This window comes from Camelus dromedarius, chromosome 9 (assembly GCF_036321535.1).
Source record: "Camelus dromedarius isolate mCamDro1 chromosome 9, mCamDro1.pat, whole genome shotgun sequence".
NCBI lineage: Eukaryota > Metazoa > Chordata > Mammalia > Artiodactyla > Camelidae > Camelus > Camelus dromedarius.
The window spans coordinates 23,280,458-23,297,640 of NC_087444.1; the positions used below are offsets into that span (position 1 = coordinate 23,280,458).

General features: G+C 40.9%; 1 protein-coding gene across 1 annotated transcript in view; it reads right to left on the minus strand.

The window, feature by feature from the left end:
- The window catches only part of NOTCH2 (notch receptor 2), a 153,280-nt gene that overhangs the window by 33,992 nt on the left and 102,105 nt on the right, over positions 1-17,183 (minus strand). The window contains exons 6-13 of the mRNA XM_031457916.2: positions 16,638-16,871; positions 15,156-15,311; positions 14,480-14,668; positions 13,412-13,525; positions 12,532-12,645; positions 10,543-10,776; positions 6,728-6,838; positions 452-644 (exon numbers count right to left, since the gene is read on the minus strand). Of these exons, the coding sequence (XP_031313776.2) occupies positions 452-644; positions 6,728-6,838; positions 10,543-10,776; positions 12,532-12,645; positions 13,412-13,525; positions 14,480-14,668; positions 15,156-15,311; positions 16,638-16,871 (1,345 nt within the window). The remainder of the gene's footprint in view (positions 1-451; positions 645-6,727; positions 6,839-10,542; positions 10,777-12,531; positions 12,646-13,411; positions 13,526-14,479; positions 14,669-15,155; positions 15,312-16,637; positions 16,872-17,183) is intronic.

Here is a 17,183-nt window from a genome sequence, read left to right on the forward strand (position 1 = left end):
CACACTCTGTGATTCTAGAAAATTACTTACCAACACAACGCACAACTCTCAGGGGCTTGCAAACTGTGAACATATTTAATCAGGGCCACGTCTAAGGTTAGCAGAGACCAGCTCTACTTCAGTGGCACCCACTGGTACTATGATAGAACAGAGCTGGGTTTTTTATAAGCAGCATAGGGGGAAACAAATAGAACATCCCTTAGAACTCAAACTTGCGGTAAGTACTAAAAGCAAGGTTGCCAAAGACTCAAAAAATAACCCTGGACACCTCTCATGTGCTGACTACCCACATGAGGAATGAGACATTCCTCCTTGTTTTCATGGAAGGTGGGGAAGAAGTGAATTTGGAAGACTATCAAAATCTTCAAAGCCTCAGCTCAGGTCCTGAGCTAAAACCCAAGGGGCTTAACAAAGGTCAGTAAGAAATTGTTAATACATGACAGCTACTCACCCACTGAGGCCCCCAGTACAGTTTCCGTGGACGCAGGGATTGCTCAGGCACTCGTTCACTTGTGAGTAGCAGCTGGGATGATGGGGCCCCTCGGGGCAAAGACAGCGGAAACCATTCACATCATTGATGCACGTCGCACCCTTGCGACAGGGATTGGAGGCACACTCATCAATGTCAATGTTGCATCTCTGCCCTGTGGGGAAGGCGGACAGTTTTTGTTGAATCCAAAATGAATAGACACAGAACTACGAGATCTAGTGTGTTGATACCTTCATCTGCATAGACTATAAGATGCCTTGGGCAACAAATGTCAAGAGTTAAGGAATAAGACATCCACTAGCACAGATGCAAGGAAGGAGCAAAGGGGATTGTCTTTTGATAATGAAACAAAGTTGACAAAACAGTGGAACAGGTTGTAGGGTTCTGACATGCATTTCTTCCTCACTCCACTTAGAAAGGGGGAAGCTTTCTAAGGATTCAAAAAGGGAACATCACATGTTTCCAAAGTTGGCCACTCCTCTCGAAGCTGTTCTCAGCACCCTCAGAGAAGCTCTTCTTACCATCACTTTCATCCGGTTTACTGCATTCATTTTCTCAACCTCTTATATTTACACGTGGTAAATCTCCATTAACTGGAATGCCTAGTGGCAGAACTATTAATTTAATGATGAAATTGGTTAAATAGAAAAGCCATTTTGCTTTCATTTTTTAGAGCTGTATTAACCCGTTTTCTGACTCAGGAAGAAGTATTCTAAAGCATAATTTTATTGTTCTCTGATCATTGAGAAAACAATTCAGGGTCTCTCAATCTGGACCAGTGGTTCTCAAACTTTAATAGGCAAAAAAAGTGTCACTTATAGTACTTGTTTTAAACAGAGATCCTTAGGCCCCCAAAACTACATTTTAAATAATGTAGGTGATTCAAATACATTTTAAGAAACTCTGATTAGACATTTATTAGTAGTTTATCATAATGTAATAACATAAATGTTCAGAATATATGAAACTGAAGTGACCACATCCCTCCTGTAACACATACCCAAGACTGCACTTTGAAAAGATGTCTGCTATAACCTTCACCTTTATTGCTTTATGTGGAATAAAGTGTGCAGTTTCATAAGAGTTTTGCTTTGTTAAATTCTGAATAAATGAGATTTAGCTATATATTCCAATGATATAAAATTTTAAAATAACCCATAATTCTGTAAATGAGTGGCAACAAGCAGCTGCTATGAAGGAATTTACAAATTTCAAAGAATACAATTTTCTGATTCAGATAAAAACATGCATTTTTATTTAAGAAAGAGTAACCCTGCATTTAGAACAGGAAATTCCAAATGAAATAGATACACACCCCTTTAAAGTATGGGTATTAACATTTTTTTCACCCTCCACTGCTCTCTAAACCATTATTGGTGGTTCTTGTGGTAAAAACCCATAATCTAGTAGTAGCTGCTGTTTTCTTCTTGAGTATTGTATTAATAACTTATTTTAAAATACTGTTTCTTTGGCCTCAACCTCTGTTTTTTTTTTAGATGCTTGCGCCTGGCACTGAGATAGGAGCCAGAACTCTTCAACTGCAGGGCCCTCCTCAGCCTGCAATCCAGTGGAGAATGAGAGTGAAAGGCCTTCTTTTTCTGTCTTTTTTTGGGAAGAAACTTCTCAGAAGCCACTCCTCTCACATTTTCTTCACTTGCCATTAAGGCTCTTTGCAGAGTCAACTTTGAAGCCACCTTTGTGCAGTCTACCTGGTGGACTGACAGCTGCTTCGCTAGCAAGGTCCTGCCCCAAGGGGTTTCCACTCAGCATCTGAAACACCCAGCACAAGGCTATGCACCTCGCTGGGCTTAGTAACTACTGAATGAGAAGTTAACCAATGTTTCTTATCTTGTAGGTAGGTGCTCAACAAATTAGTATTTATGAATGAAAGCATGATAAAGTTTAGACTCAAGAGTCTAGTGTTGGATGTCAGAAATTCCCTAAGTGAGCTCTGGTCACTCATTTAGCAACATTTACTGAGGTTTCCTCTATGCTAGACTGTTTCAGATGCTGGCTAGAAAGATCATTAGGGAGGTCCCTGCCTTCTGGGAACTCACGGTCCTTGTGGTGCTGCTCACTAGCTAAGACCATGGACACATCAAGCTCGATCTTTCAGTCGCCTTATTTGTTAAATAAGGATAAGACAACGTCCCTATCTAATTTTCTGTTTTGTTAATTTTTAAACGGAGACATAATTGACATACACATTGTATAAGTTTAAGATAACACGCTGGTTTGATATATTTTATATATTGCAATACAATTACCAGCACAGAGTTAGCTAATACCTCTATCACGTCACATAATTATCATTTCTTTTTGTGGTGAGAACAATTAAGGTCCACTCTCTTAACAATTTTGAAGTTTAAGGTACAGTATTGTTGAATATAGTCACTATGCTATTCATTATATATCCAGAACTTATTTATCTATCAGTTGCAAATTTATACTCTTAAACAATATCTCTCCAATCTCCCCCCACATCCCCTAGCCCAGCTCCTGCTAAACACCATTCTACTTTGTTTTTATGAGTTCAGCTTTTTTATATTCTGCATATAAATGATATATAGTATTTGTCTTCCTCTGTCTGACTTATCTCACTTAATATAATGTCCAAGTTTCATCCATGTTGTCACAAATGGCAAGATTTCCTTCTTTCTCACAACTGAATAATATCCCATTGTATATATACAACACATATATATGTAATATATACATCCATTCATCTGTTGATGGACACTTAGGTTGTTTCCGTATCTTGACTATTGTAAATAATGCTGCAGTGAACATGGGTGTGCAGATATATCTTCTAAAATACTGATGTCAGTTCCTTCAGATACATACTCAAGAGTGGGATTCTTGGATCATATGGTAGTTCAACTTTTAATTTTGGGGGAACTGCCATACTGTTTTTCCATAACAACTGTACCAATTTACATTCCCATCAACTGTGTATAAGAGTTCCACTTTCTCCATCTCCTTGCCAACACTTGTTATCGCCTATCTTTTTGATAAAAGCCATTCTATCAGGTGAGAGGGGGTATCGCATTGTGGTTTTGATTTTCATTTCCCTGATGATTAGTGATGTTGAGCATCTTTTCATGTACCTGTTGGATATCTGTACGTCTTCTTTGGTAAAAAGCAGTCCTTTGCTCATTTTTTTCTCCTGATTCTAAACATTTATTTGTCCTTCGTCATTTATGCATTTTTTGACTGTATGTACCTTGTTTAAAACTTTCTTTCCTAGTCTTTAGTCATTTTCTTATGCATGCAGTCTGAGTTCCTGATCATACTTTAAATCTTTTTAAAGGCATAGACTCATTTTCTACCGCCTTTGCCACAATGCAATGCTCCTCACTCCTCCTTGTGCTTAGCAGTGTGCCTGTTCAGGATGTGCCATTATTGGCTTGATGAAGACCAAAAGCAATTGCGTGCTCAACATGTATAAATTTATAACTTATAAACATTTATATACCTTACTCCTGATTAGAAAATATTGTAAGAGATGATGAGATTTTAAAACTCTTAACTATTTTTTATTGTATTTTTGTAATTTGATATAGTTGTGTAATGACATTTTGATGAGGCCTTGCTATATTGGTAGCCACTCATGATTAGCCTTTCCAATGCTATTTGAGAATCACTAGGGTTTGGTAGGCTGTAAAGCTTTCAAAACTTCATGTGTTTCAGATGATACTAGATTTTGAAATACACATAATGATTTACAACTTAAAAATACAATCAGTCTGTAGTTAAGTCATGAAGCTCTGAGAATTAAACACTTCTTGTATCCTCTACCTGGAAATTACTGGGAATTTTCCAATAATATTTTCTAAAATTGAGTTTAGCTACTATTGCCTAAATGTGTTTCCATTTTTCATTGAGGTATAACTGACATATAACTTATTAGTTTCAGGTGTGCAACATAATGATTTGGTATTTGCATATATTGAAAAATGATCACCACAATAAGTCTAGTTAACACCCATCACCATATATGTTATAAAATTTTTTCTTGTCCTTTGTCCAATTTTTAATTTGATTATTTGCTTCTTTGCTACTGAGTTGTATGTGTTCTTTATATATTTTGTATATTAACCCCTTATCAGATACATTGTTTGCAAATATTTTCTCCCACTCTGCAGGTTGTCTTTTCAACTTATTGTTTCCTTTGCTGTGCAGAAGTTTAATGTAGTCCCACTGGTTTACTTTAGTTTTGGCTACCTGTGTTTCTGGTTTCATATCCAACCTATCTACTTCTATGGACTAGTATGAGAAGTCAGCAAAATAATGGACATGAAGGTGAAACTGAAAAGTAGTTTGTAAAACACATGATTTCTTACTTTTCCCACTCAATCAGTAGGTATAAAGAGGTCTGCAGAGAACAGAGAATTTAGTCTTAAAAAAAAAAAAACAACTCTCTTAAAGCTGTTATTAAAATTGTAAAAAAAAAAAAGTATTAAAATAAAACAAAGGCAAGACTAAAACACCTCATATTTGCAGGTCATGAGTATATACCACAGCTGGTATTTTCAGCAACTGATTTAAAAAAACAAGAAGAAAAAACATGGAAAACAGTTCCAAGAACAGAGTACCACCCAGTAACCAAAACATTCCATTTCTTGGTTATGTAGTTTCGTGCTACACCTTAAGTTTATTTTAGAATATTTTTAGCCTATGTCCTCCCTCTTTGACCTTCCTGATTTGCTAAATGTTAAAAAGAGAGAGCATATGATTCACTGACATTTCCAAAAAATGTAAGTCCAGTCTAAGGCTTATGTATCTAAAAAGAAACGACAATAGGCACCCACTTAGGCTGCTCAGTGAAGTGGGAGTGTGGACTCCAGAATAGGACCGCCTGGGGTGGAATCCTGGCCATAGTGCACTGGTACTGCTACTTACCCTCTCTAAACTCTGGGTTTCTCATCAATACCGTGGGAATAATAATAGCAGTGACAATTAAATGAGATTCGGCACTTTAATGCCCAGCTCAAAATGAGGCCTTAGTAAATGGTAGCCATTCTCTTCTTATTATCTGTTTAATAGAAATGAATCTATATCATCCTATCCAGCAGGAAGTTTTGTGTATTCAGTCAGCTGTCATGTAAGCTTGGAGTAACAAGTCTGAGGACAAAAGTACGCCTGGCTACCACCAGCGGTGCTGGGCACTTGATGTAAGAGCTTTCATCATACCCATCTTCCGAGTGATCTTCCCTTGAACAGAGATTACCGTGGTCCCTGTGGGCCACAAACAGTCCTCTCTGGTGTCCAAATTCACACCAAGCAGTTGAAAGGATTGTGAAATATAGAGGAAGGTAAGTTACCAGCCAGCAAGAGGCACACATTCTCTTCACTTGTCTCCAATGGCCTTTTGACATCATAATTTAAAAAATTCTGTGGGAATTTTATCACATTGATTGCAAATGACCACATGGTTTAAAATGGTAGCGTCATTATGTAAGTGCCCGCTAGTATGTGGCACTGAAAGAATGGGACAGGCACACATATGCTTTCTGACGGTGCCATTAACAAGCAGGTGTGTCAGTAAGAGGCTTCAGATTTCCTCAGTAGACTCTAGCCCTTTTTGATGAGGAGGATAAGAGATAAAGGCAATCTTCGTAGCAACAAAAGAGATAAGAGAGAAGATGTGTGTGAGTTTGTGTATGCACATGTTTGCAGTGTGTAAATGTTCTAGCAGCTTATACTTTAAGAAGAATTATAACCAATTTTATTTTAGCTACTTATTTTCTTCCTCCTGCAAAGGAAAAAAAGTCTCACTTGTGCTAGCCAAATTAGGTTGGTCCTCCCAAGTTTTGGCCTCACTCAATAATGTTCCATGGAGAAAGTACTCAGAAAAAAGCATTTGGTGTTTTCATAGAATTTTCCTAGGCTATGGCTTTACAGAAGGCATTCACTACTAAGTGTAGAAAAATAAAGGGGGCTTTGGAAGCCGTATAGCTCAAGCACAGCGACAGAAACTCATGGTCTGAATAGAAACTCTTTTCAGGTACCTATGAACACATGGTCTAAAAATCCTAACTAATGAAAAGTTTCATGTTACAGTTTAGGGAAGGCTTGTAAGTAGAAAACTGGGCCAGAGAAGCACAGAAACAAATTTCTAACTTTCCAAGAGACAAAGAAATATGAAATATTTGAAAAGTAATTCCATTCTAGACGTCTTTTTCCTAAAGTTTTGACGGGGCTCAAGGAGGAGCCACCCAACAAAAGGAGCATTACCTGTGAATCCTGGTGAGCAGACGCAGCTATAACGATTAATGCCATCCATACAGACTCCATGCACACAGGGGTTACTTGCACAGTCATCAAAGTTGATTTCACAGTTAACACCTGCAAAGATGAATGCAAAGAGAAACCACGCAATATCAGCACAGAAATAGCAGTGATCTCTCCTTGTGATGCTAGGTGTTAAGAAATCTAAAGAGTATCCAGCCAGCCCTGAGTACAGGGAAGTAGCAGTTCTCAAAGTGCAGTCCTCCAGACTCTGTCCGTGGGATCAGGGGGTCAAAATGATTATATTAATCATATTAAGCCACTTCTTGTCCTTTTCATTGTGTTGGCATTTGCACTAATGGTGCAAAAGCAACAGGGACAAAACTGCTGTCATCTTAGCAGGAATTAAGTCAGTGGCTCTTAATTGTACCAGTGGTCTTTTTGTTTTTTACCTCTATGCACTCATACTTAAAACAATACTTAACAAAAAGATAGCTTCACTTAAGAATGACTTTGGAGAAGTAGTCAAAATTATTAACTTTATAATTTGATTGTGCCTTGACCCTTGAGTATACCTCTACCATTCTGCATGATGCAATGGGAAAGACACATAAAGCAATTCCTTGGCATGCCGAAGTACAGAGTTGTCTCCAGGAAAAGTTGTGTGATTGAGTTTTAAACTGAAACAGTTGCTTTTCTCATAGAATTCCATTTTAATTGAAAGAACAGCTGACAGACAAACCAGGGCTATTCAGACCTAAATATTTATCAAATACTAAGTGAAAGAAATAAACCTGCCACTTCAAGGGAAACAACTATGACAGTATTGTGTTTCAAAGATAAAATCTAAGCTTTCATATGAAAATTAGAATTTTGGAACTTGCACCCACCACTATAAGCTTGATACTATCACTATTACGGGTTAAAGTTCAGGATAAATCTTAAACAGTCGGATAACTTCCTCTTGGGGAATGCAGCCTTCCTCCTGGTCTGTTCCCCAGATGAACGGTAGAGTTTGGCTATGGTAAGGAAGGTTCAATTGTAGATATGGGTAACTAAATAGTAGGAATACACCAATCATTACTGTTACCATTCTGAACATACCAGGATATCTCACTATTTAACATGAATTTAGTGATACATTTTTGGTACCACAGAAGAATACCTTGGTAGCTTAAAAAGCCTAAAAATAAAGCCTGGTCATTAGGATATAAACAAACAAAACTTCCATGACAAAATGCCATAATTTTTATTCACTCACACTTTACATTAATATTTTTAATAATTATTATTCTGTTAAAATTTTATTGAGCCATTAATGAGAAAAGCACTCTGCCTCCCATTTTATGTAATTTTATTCTTCCCACTCCCCTGTCAAATCAAGCTGTGCTACACCCATTTTATCATGGACTTGCACAATTACATCAGCACAGCTGGGATGGGAAACCAGCTTTCCGGATTCTGTACTCTCCACCACACTACACTGGCATTCTGTGATTAATGAGGCTATATGGCCTCACCAACCACAAAAGAGGCAAGGGCTTCTACATTCCTTGATTATGAGGGGATACCTTTAGGAGGTGTGTCTGCCCTCGACTGACATCCTCTATTTACTCACAGTGGACCAGGGCAGGCCCCAGGAAATCATGGCAGTCCAACGTGACTCTGCCCCCCAAACCCACATTTTATCCTAGCAGGAAAAGACACCCAGTTCAAGCTGGGCCAATGAGATTGTCTCACTGGAACGCTAGAACATGAACTGGGTGACCTACGGTCTGCGTGTGGCCCTGCAAATCTCCCCCAAAGCCTCACTGTCCAGTTCTCACTGGGAATCTGTAAGATGCTTCTGTGTGCTTTTGCAAAATTCTTTCTGCTTGCCTGTTTTGTAACTGTTGTTTGCTTGTTTGTTGATGATTCCTTTAGCTATTCAAGGTGGTTTCTGTGACTTGAAACCCCCAAAAGCTTACTTTCCTATCATAAAACCACAGGTGAAAGAAGGCATCAGAAGTGACCCTGGGTAGTACATCTCACGTTAAGTACTCGGTGAGTGAGAAACCACAATTATAATCAGCACATTGTAAAGCATCCCTTCTGTCCACACACTCATCCAAACTCTCGCCCAACAACTCAGACCATACTATGAATGGGCTGTGGATTCTTACACTAGAACTCAAGGTCTATTCATAATGACTAACTGAATGAATCCTTTCACCCAGGCTCCTAGTACAAACCAGGTCTTTCTCCACCTATTACAGACCAAGATTTCTTTGTGCTGCCTACATCTCTTTGCTTTAATTCTCCAACCGCTACAGGAATGGATCTGGCCGTTTTCTCAGAGAACCTGGACCCTCCCTCTATGCTGCCTGCACACTGCTGATATTTCCTGCTTACCTTTCTCACCGACAGCTACTTACACCTTGCCTTCTCCGTCCTCCCCAGGGAACACACCTGATCCAGCCTGGCACAATGATATAATCCTAGAGAAAACAAGGTGCTTGCCAGCCCACCACTCACCCAGTCTTCCAGTACTTCTGTTGTAATGGAAACGATAGCAAAGCCTAAAACAGCCCCACCATTCTAAAGGCATCCATTCAATTGCTTGTAAATCTCTCAAATTTCTTTTCGTACTGCAATTTCTCATGTCTGGGGACCAGCCCGGAAGCAAATTGCTTTTGGAAGGTTTCACAAAGATCTATTCAGCCCTTTTACTGAGTTATCTAAACGTGGGGAGGGGGAAGGCATTTTCAATCGGGAAGGCATGGGATGTTTTTCGTATGCTTGAGCAACTCAAAAAGGACTTTGTTTTCAAACTTGGCATGTACGAGGTCCTGGATGAAGACCAGGGCCTTTGACAAGTTTGAAGAAATGGATTTGGAAATAACAAAATAAAATGAGGGCAGCTAACCACCTCCCCCACCTTTGCCCCCTACATAGGCCATTTTCCTTAAACAGAGACTGAGTTTTCAATAAATCACTCCTTGTATTGGCAGGGTCCCTTCTAACAGAGGCACACACTAGTTAATCTTCCACTAATACATTTTCCTTTGATCTGAGACACAGAACTTCTCTGTCCATTAACCACAGTTGTGACCATAATTATTCCTCAAGTAAGTAAAACAGAATTCACTGAAAGCTGTGAAATGCTGCTGCCTGAGAAAACCACTCAACACTTCCCCAGCAAGGAGCAGCATGCCCTCACGACTAACACACAGTCATTCAACTGGAGGCAGGAAACAGCAGTGAACTTAAGATGAGAAACGGCAGCTCTGCATTCAAATTTACGGTGACTGGGACGTATTGCAGTCTCTCCTCTCCCTCAGAATCCCTCAAATGCCCAAGGCCTACCAGAGACAGATGGCAGAAGAAAAGTGTCATATTAAAGATAAGACTTGACTCTGAAAGAGAGGAAAAACTATTGGAAGAACAGGAGGGAGGGAGGGAAAAAGGACCAATTTCATTAACCTGAGTAAGGTCGAGGTTAAAGAAAAAAAACAAAAAGACACTCAAATCAAGCCCCCAAAGCAAGAGAGTTTTCAACTTTAAATAATAACTTCAATTTTTTTTTGAAGTGAGGCTCCTCCTTTTAATGAAGAACACATACACAAGACTGTCAGCTCTGTAAAGCTCTTGTCTCTAATCCCTCTACTGGCTAAAGCATCTGCTTCTGAGACATTTCTGCCTGTGGCTTTGGCTATGCTTCTCAGAATCAAGACTGTTTTTTAGGTATCTAAGCATATGCCAGGAAGGTCTGAGACATCTGTGGAAGTTGTTTCTGAGAAACAGTGGAGACTTCGAAGGAAACACAGACAGAGTGGCCTCACCTGACGTGCCTGGCTGGCAGTTGCACTGATAGCCATTCACCAGGTCGATACAGCGACCCTCATTCAAGCAAGGGCTGCTGTAACACTCATCGATCTGGTCACTGCAGATGGCGCCCATGTACCCCGGATTGCAGATGCAGGTGTAGGAATCAATCCCGTCCTGACACTGGCCGTGGTGGCAAGGATCAGGGTCACAGTTGTCGATGTTCTCCTCACACAACATACCGGTGAATCCTTGGAAGGAATTTTACCGAAGAGGCTTAAGAAGCAAGGCAGACACTCCACACCGGAACATAAACGTAGCTGCATCCACTTGTCCTACACATCCCATGTCTTAAATAACTCATACTGCAGGCAAGGAGCAGTCGAAACTGACTATCTGCATTGATTTATAAGGCAAGCTTAGAGTCTCGCTGAAAATAAAGCTTTTCAAGTCACATTTGTAGAATTCAAGTAGCTTTTTCTAAACAATCAATAATTTCATTGCAGAGTCGCTTTCACTGTACCTTCATTTCATGTCGGGCTTCAGTGAGGAATCGCTCACAGTACTTTTCCTTTATATATTAACTTCTATATTCCTTTCCTCCCAAGCCCAACTGTATATACAGGTACTACAGTAATGGTTTCATGTACCTTATCTTCTAAATTCTAACCTGAGAGGAAGGAGAACTTTTCTTTTTTCCTCTCATCCTCCCAGGGGTCTATGCATATATAGTAAGTTTTTCATTTTGGTTTTTTTCTTTCTTTCTTTTTCAAATGGAGGTACTGGGAATCGAACCAAGTGCCTCGTGCATGCTCAGCATGAGCTCCACCAAATGAGTAAGTTTTTAATAAATACTTGTTAAATAAAATGAATAGTTATGACATTTAAAAGAAAAGGACAAATAAAAGTTCCTTTATTCAACATTAAATCCTTTTAAAAGACTCTCCCTTTTAAACATGAGTTTATAAACTCTCCCCAGTGAAAGTCATTCTCCATGAGCATAATCTGGCCAGAGGAAGATAAAACCTGAAACTTCTCCAACCAAAGACAGGAGTTTGAGAAAAGAGAAGGAAGCTAAGGGGTTCATCTGACAGGGCCTACTCTGGGTAGGCCTAATAAGTGGTAATGTTCCAGGACTACCAAAATAGTAATTCTCTATGTTTATTTTTATTACTCAGTGTGTTTTTCTGTGATCAGAAAAAAATCATGCACATGATGCTTAAAATCCTTTAAAAATCCATTTTCTAAAGTAAGAAAAATGTCTTGAATTATATTCATAACTTCTTTCTTTCTTAAATAGATTTAAAAAACTGGGAAGTCACCTTTCTAATAATTTCTAATTCTTCTGTACACAATATTGGTCTTTGCAGAAGCAAACATGTAATTAAGGGGTGTTTGGCTTATTCAAATTCACTCCCAAATTAGAAATGTGGCCATGGATCAGAAATATAGACTATTTGTAAATAATTCTTTTTGACTCTAGTAGCAGAAGTCAGGAAAGAGGACCCAAACTTTCCCAGACACAGCCCTCTCCCCTGTTCAAATACACACCTGACTCTTAACAGCACGAGTCATCGTTTATGCAGAAAACTTCTGCCCTTGCACACCGTTGTGCTCAGATTTCTGGGCCTTTGTTCAATCACTTGCCTCAAGAAACACAGAGACAGGCCTCCCATGGAGAAGCCCCAGTGAAAAAAAGCTTTCAACTAGATTTCTTCCCTTTTCCAAAGGAGTATAAGTCAAGCCAGCTGGAAACTCACCACTGCCAAAATCTGACCCAGAAAGACAGGGACACCACATGGAAATGTCCAGGCCAGGGCACCACTGTGGTGAAGGAAGCAGGTGTTGTAGAAGTAAACAGTGAGAGCAGCAAGAAACAGGCTGGAAGAAGCGCTTTCTAAACACAGAGCAGCCCATGTTAGTCACCTGGCCTGGCAGGGCAGCTAGAAGTGGACGGTCTCCCGTTCAGTTCAGACGGATGGAATAAGAAGTGAGAAGGATCTTACCGGTGGCGCACTGGCACTCATAGCCATTCGGGTGGTCGATGCACTTCGCCCCATTGAGACACGGCGTGCTGGAACAGTCGTCAATATCGATCTGGCAAACCGGCCCAGTGAAACCTTAAGAGAGCACAGTGATGACACAGGTCACAGGATCACCCCGTGTCTTCCCTACGATGAGAATGCTGCCCAAGGAGCGCTGGGTTGTTGTGGGCAGGGCTTACACTAGTGGTCAGCCATTGTGGAACTACTATTAACAGTAACTGGGTGAAGCTCTTCTTCCCAGCACAGAATTCACTTCTAGTTAAAGTAGGGACTGAGTGGTAACAGGCAGAGCCCCCTAACTAGTGAGTGTAGCTTCAGAGGAACTGGGACCTTCTCTCTGAAGAAACAATAAGAGAGGCTACAAAGACCATGGCGGGAAATTTAGCGAGTCTTCAACCACAGCTCTAGGGAGCAGAAGGAGACACAGCATTCTTTGGGAAGAATTGACTTGTGCTGTCTGTTTCTGTACCCATGGGTGAAATGTCTAAAAATAATACTCTCACAGAAGGGTTTCAAGAATATTACCCATGGAAAAAAAATTAAATCCCGAATAGCCTAAGAATTAAGGCTTCCGTGAGGTATGAACCTTCTGAAATATACACACAGACGGAGAGGTCATGGGCCATTCAGAATAGACTTGGACTTCTGGCCACAAAGGATTTGGAAGATAGACTAGCTGAAACACATCCCCCATTTCTGTACACACACACTCCTATCCCGAAGCGCTCACTTTAATGACTTCCTCATGTACGGCCCACACACATTCTCTCCCTCCTCCCTTCCCTGTGGTCAGTCAGCTTTGTGCTTTCAAAGAAAACAGGGGCAGGTGGTGGGCACTTACCAGGCGGACACAGACACTGGAAGCGATTGACTTTATCCACACACTGTCCATTGTTCACACAAGGGTTGCTCTGACATTCATTTATCTCCAATTCACAATGCACACCTTTGAAACCTGAACAAAATGGACCACACAAGTAGCTTAGGAAAAGGAAAAGGCATATTCTAGCTGAGAAAGCAGAAATTTGCAAAGATGCCTACACCCTCTGTAAGCATGAACATTTCTGTAGAGGGTAAAGGGGACTCTGCCATGATGGGAAATTGTCACTGTAAGCATCGGCCAGACAGGGGAACACTCTGGGTATCTATGTCACTGCGGAGAGGCAGAAGAGGTTACCTCCAAAGACCTTGCTAAGACCTAGCAAGTCAACAAAGACTGAACCACATTCTCTGACCAGTCCAGGCCTTGCTTCCAAGACACTGCCAGGTCCATAGGATCCTCACTTCAAGTTCCTAAAGACCAGCTGAATCAGAGATGCTGCTGCTCTCAGGGTGCAAGTCAAGGTCAGGAGGGCCTCCCAAGGCTAGAGCAGCTAGCATCCCTAATCAGGCAAAGCAGCCAAAGTCAGCCGTCATTGTAAGCTGGGTTTAGCTGTGCTGAAGACTCAAGCAGTGGTCTCTGCAGAAGAGCTCCAGAATACAACAAAGCGTGTGTATCTCTCTATGCATAAACGGCAAGTTCCTATACAATTCTGGGTAAAATTACTTTCTATAAATGGAATGGTATGCTATTTGCAATACATCAGGGGATAAGGAAAGCTTGTTATTTAAAGAATTTTTATGATAAATCCTTTATTAAATCAAAGACTACTGGCATTTAAAAAATCATTTCTGAATTTTTCTCTCACATGAATCTAGGTTTTGACATAATGGAATTGGTCTCCACAGCTCTAAGAATTCTAACATGGCCTCACTCCTTAAGGGTCTCCTTGGCTGGGAACGCTGTCGTTATTGGAGATTAAATGCTGACAGAGCTCATGGAATTGCCACATTCTACTGAGGGCCCCACCTGAGAGAAGCACAGTGCTGTGCCTCCTGTCTACGCCCCACACACTCATAGCCCGTGTACCTGGCATGCACAGACACGTGAAGCCTCCAATCTTATCCAAACAGGTGGCGTCGTTCTGGCAGGGGTCTGAATGGCACTCATTAATGTCCATCTCACAACGAGGCCCTGCGTAGCCCTTCAGACACTCACAATGGAAGGCACCATCTGTGTTCACACATTTTCCTGCATGCTCACAAGGATTGCTATTGGCTGAAAAACACAAGCATCTATTACCAGGATCAAAGCACTTGATGGAGTTTCCACATATGTGGACTACAGAAGCTGGTCAGATTGCTAGCATTAGGGCCAGGCCTTTAATAATCTGATCCTCAATTCCCTGTTTCCTTCCAGTCAACCAATCAATAAGAAAGTAAGTAAGTACATAAATAAACAAGGAAGGAAGGAAGGAAAGACACACTAGGGCAATCTCAACTCTAGAGGCTCTCTGCTGTTCTTATACCTAAACTGTCACTAAGGTAGGTCTACATTAGGAATCAAGTACAGACCTCCCACACATTTCAATTCCTAGAACAGACTATAGGGTTACACTGAAAGGTTAGTTATAAACAGTGGGCATGTAACAGGTGAGATCTGAGGTTTGGGTGAAATATACTCATAGAGTAACTTGTGCTTCAGCTTAAATGCTTGCTGAGCTCAACAGACACCATGAGGAACAGGAAAGGTTCTGTGTACTTACCCATGGCACACTCATCCACATCTTCTGTACAGTCGGCTCCTTTGTAGCCTTGGGGGCAGGTGCAAATGTACTGCCCATTCAGAGGGTTGGTATCACACAGGGCCCCCTTGTGGCAGGGATTGCTGATGCACGCATCATCCAGATGACATAAGAGACCTGTCACAGGAACAAGGAGAACATCCCTTACTTGGGGAACAGTTTTTTCTTTCATGGAGGAGGGGAAACCTTAGGATGCACTCATCAAAATCCAATATGAAGATTTAGAGGCAACTCCCCCTTTGCTTGATCCAATCTGAGGGACATGCTGCAGCCAGCAGCAAAGCAAGGAGCTTCTGCAGACAACCCTGGTGCTCTGACCCTGAGCCCTCAGGTAGATCTCTCCTCAAGGAAAGATAAAGTGAGGCCATAAAGTGAAGTGGTTAAATGATGGACACAGGACAATGGAGATACCCTTCCCACTGTGCTGCCATGTTTAACAAATAAAAATAGAGAATGCCCCGTTCAATTTGAATTTCAGATAAACAACACATAATTTTTTTTACTGCACGTCTCAAATATTACATGCATCCTGTGTTTTATTTGGCAACCTACTTCCCCAAAATCATACTACCTGATGATCAGGGGGCCACCTGCATTTCGCTAGCATCAGAACATCATCAAGCTACACCTGGGCAGCTTTTTAACTGTGTCAACATTTCTGACTGAAGTGCCCCCAGGACTCTGAATATATTACTAGGCCCCATATTCTACATAGTTCACATGGGAACTGGGTTTTCCAGTCTGCAATTAGCTTAAGAAGAGGTGACTAAAGCTTCTACAAAGCTGGAGGTGGGGCTTTTGGAAAGGCATAGGTATAAGAACATTTCAAAACTGCTGGGCACAAAGTTCTCTCAACTAAGCAATCGAATTCCATCACATTCCTCCCTTCATTGCTCTATTTCTAGAACCAGAAGCTGTTAAGTTGAGAGGCTAGAGCAACGTTAACTCTGCAGTTGATAGAAAGCTTCCCTTAGAGGAATATTTACACAGACATTAAAAGCTGAAATGCACTTAAGTATTTCTCTCTTGCCACCTTCTTCTGCGTAAATGGATTATTTCTTCTTAAAATGAAGTGTCCACATCCATTTATTAGTACTTTTGTCTTAATTTCTGAGAAGTTTTTATTTTTCTGAGTTGGCTTTTAGCTTCAAATATTAAGAAGGTCTATAGATGTTCCCAAGGCAATAGTCTCTAACTTTCATTTTAGGGAAATGGAAAACTGAGGTACAAAGGGTTGAGAGCCAAAATTCCTAAGGAAGAAGACTAACTTCATAGCACTTTGGCTAGCAACTACATTTCCAGAAGAAAAGTCTTGAGTAACATGTCCCTACAAATGGTGATTAAAAGGACACACCTGTTGGGATGAAAGAGAAGAGGGCAGAAATTCCCAATGCACACCAGCCCTTTCCCTGATCTCCAGCTCTGTCCTTCTGCTGGCCTTACCTGCCTTTCCTTCTGGGCACATGCAAGAGAAGGAGGCCACGCGGTCAATGCAGGTGGAGCCCGGAGTGCAGGAGGCGAAGGCACAGTCATCAATGTTCTCACTGCAGTCATCTCCACTCCAGCCGTTGACACACACACAGCCATAGCCCCCATTGCGGTTGGTACAGGTGCCCCCATTCTGACAGGCATTGGGTTGCAGCAGGCACTCATCCACATCCTCTGTGCAGAACTGTCCTTTGGGGGGAAAATGCCTTTGATTAGGGCTCTTAAGTCTCAGACAATTAATACCATACCAGCCTCCACAATTCTTCACCCTCTTGTGACCTGTCTGAAATGAAGACAAACCTAACTCACAGCAGACCAGGTCCTCACATAAATTTTAAGGTCACCTTGAGACATCCAAATATTTATTCCAGGCAAATAATTTAGACAGTGCAAGTTTCCATCCCTACAAACGCTGACACCATGAGATCTAGCCAGCTTATCAAAGAGAAAATTGAGTCTTCTAAGATTCTTAAGTCTGACTTGGTTAAATCCCTGGGACGA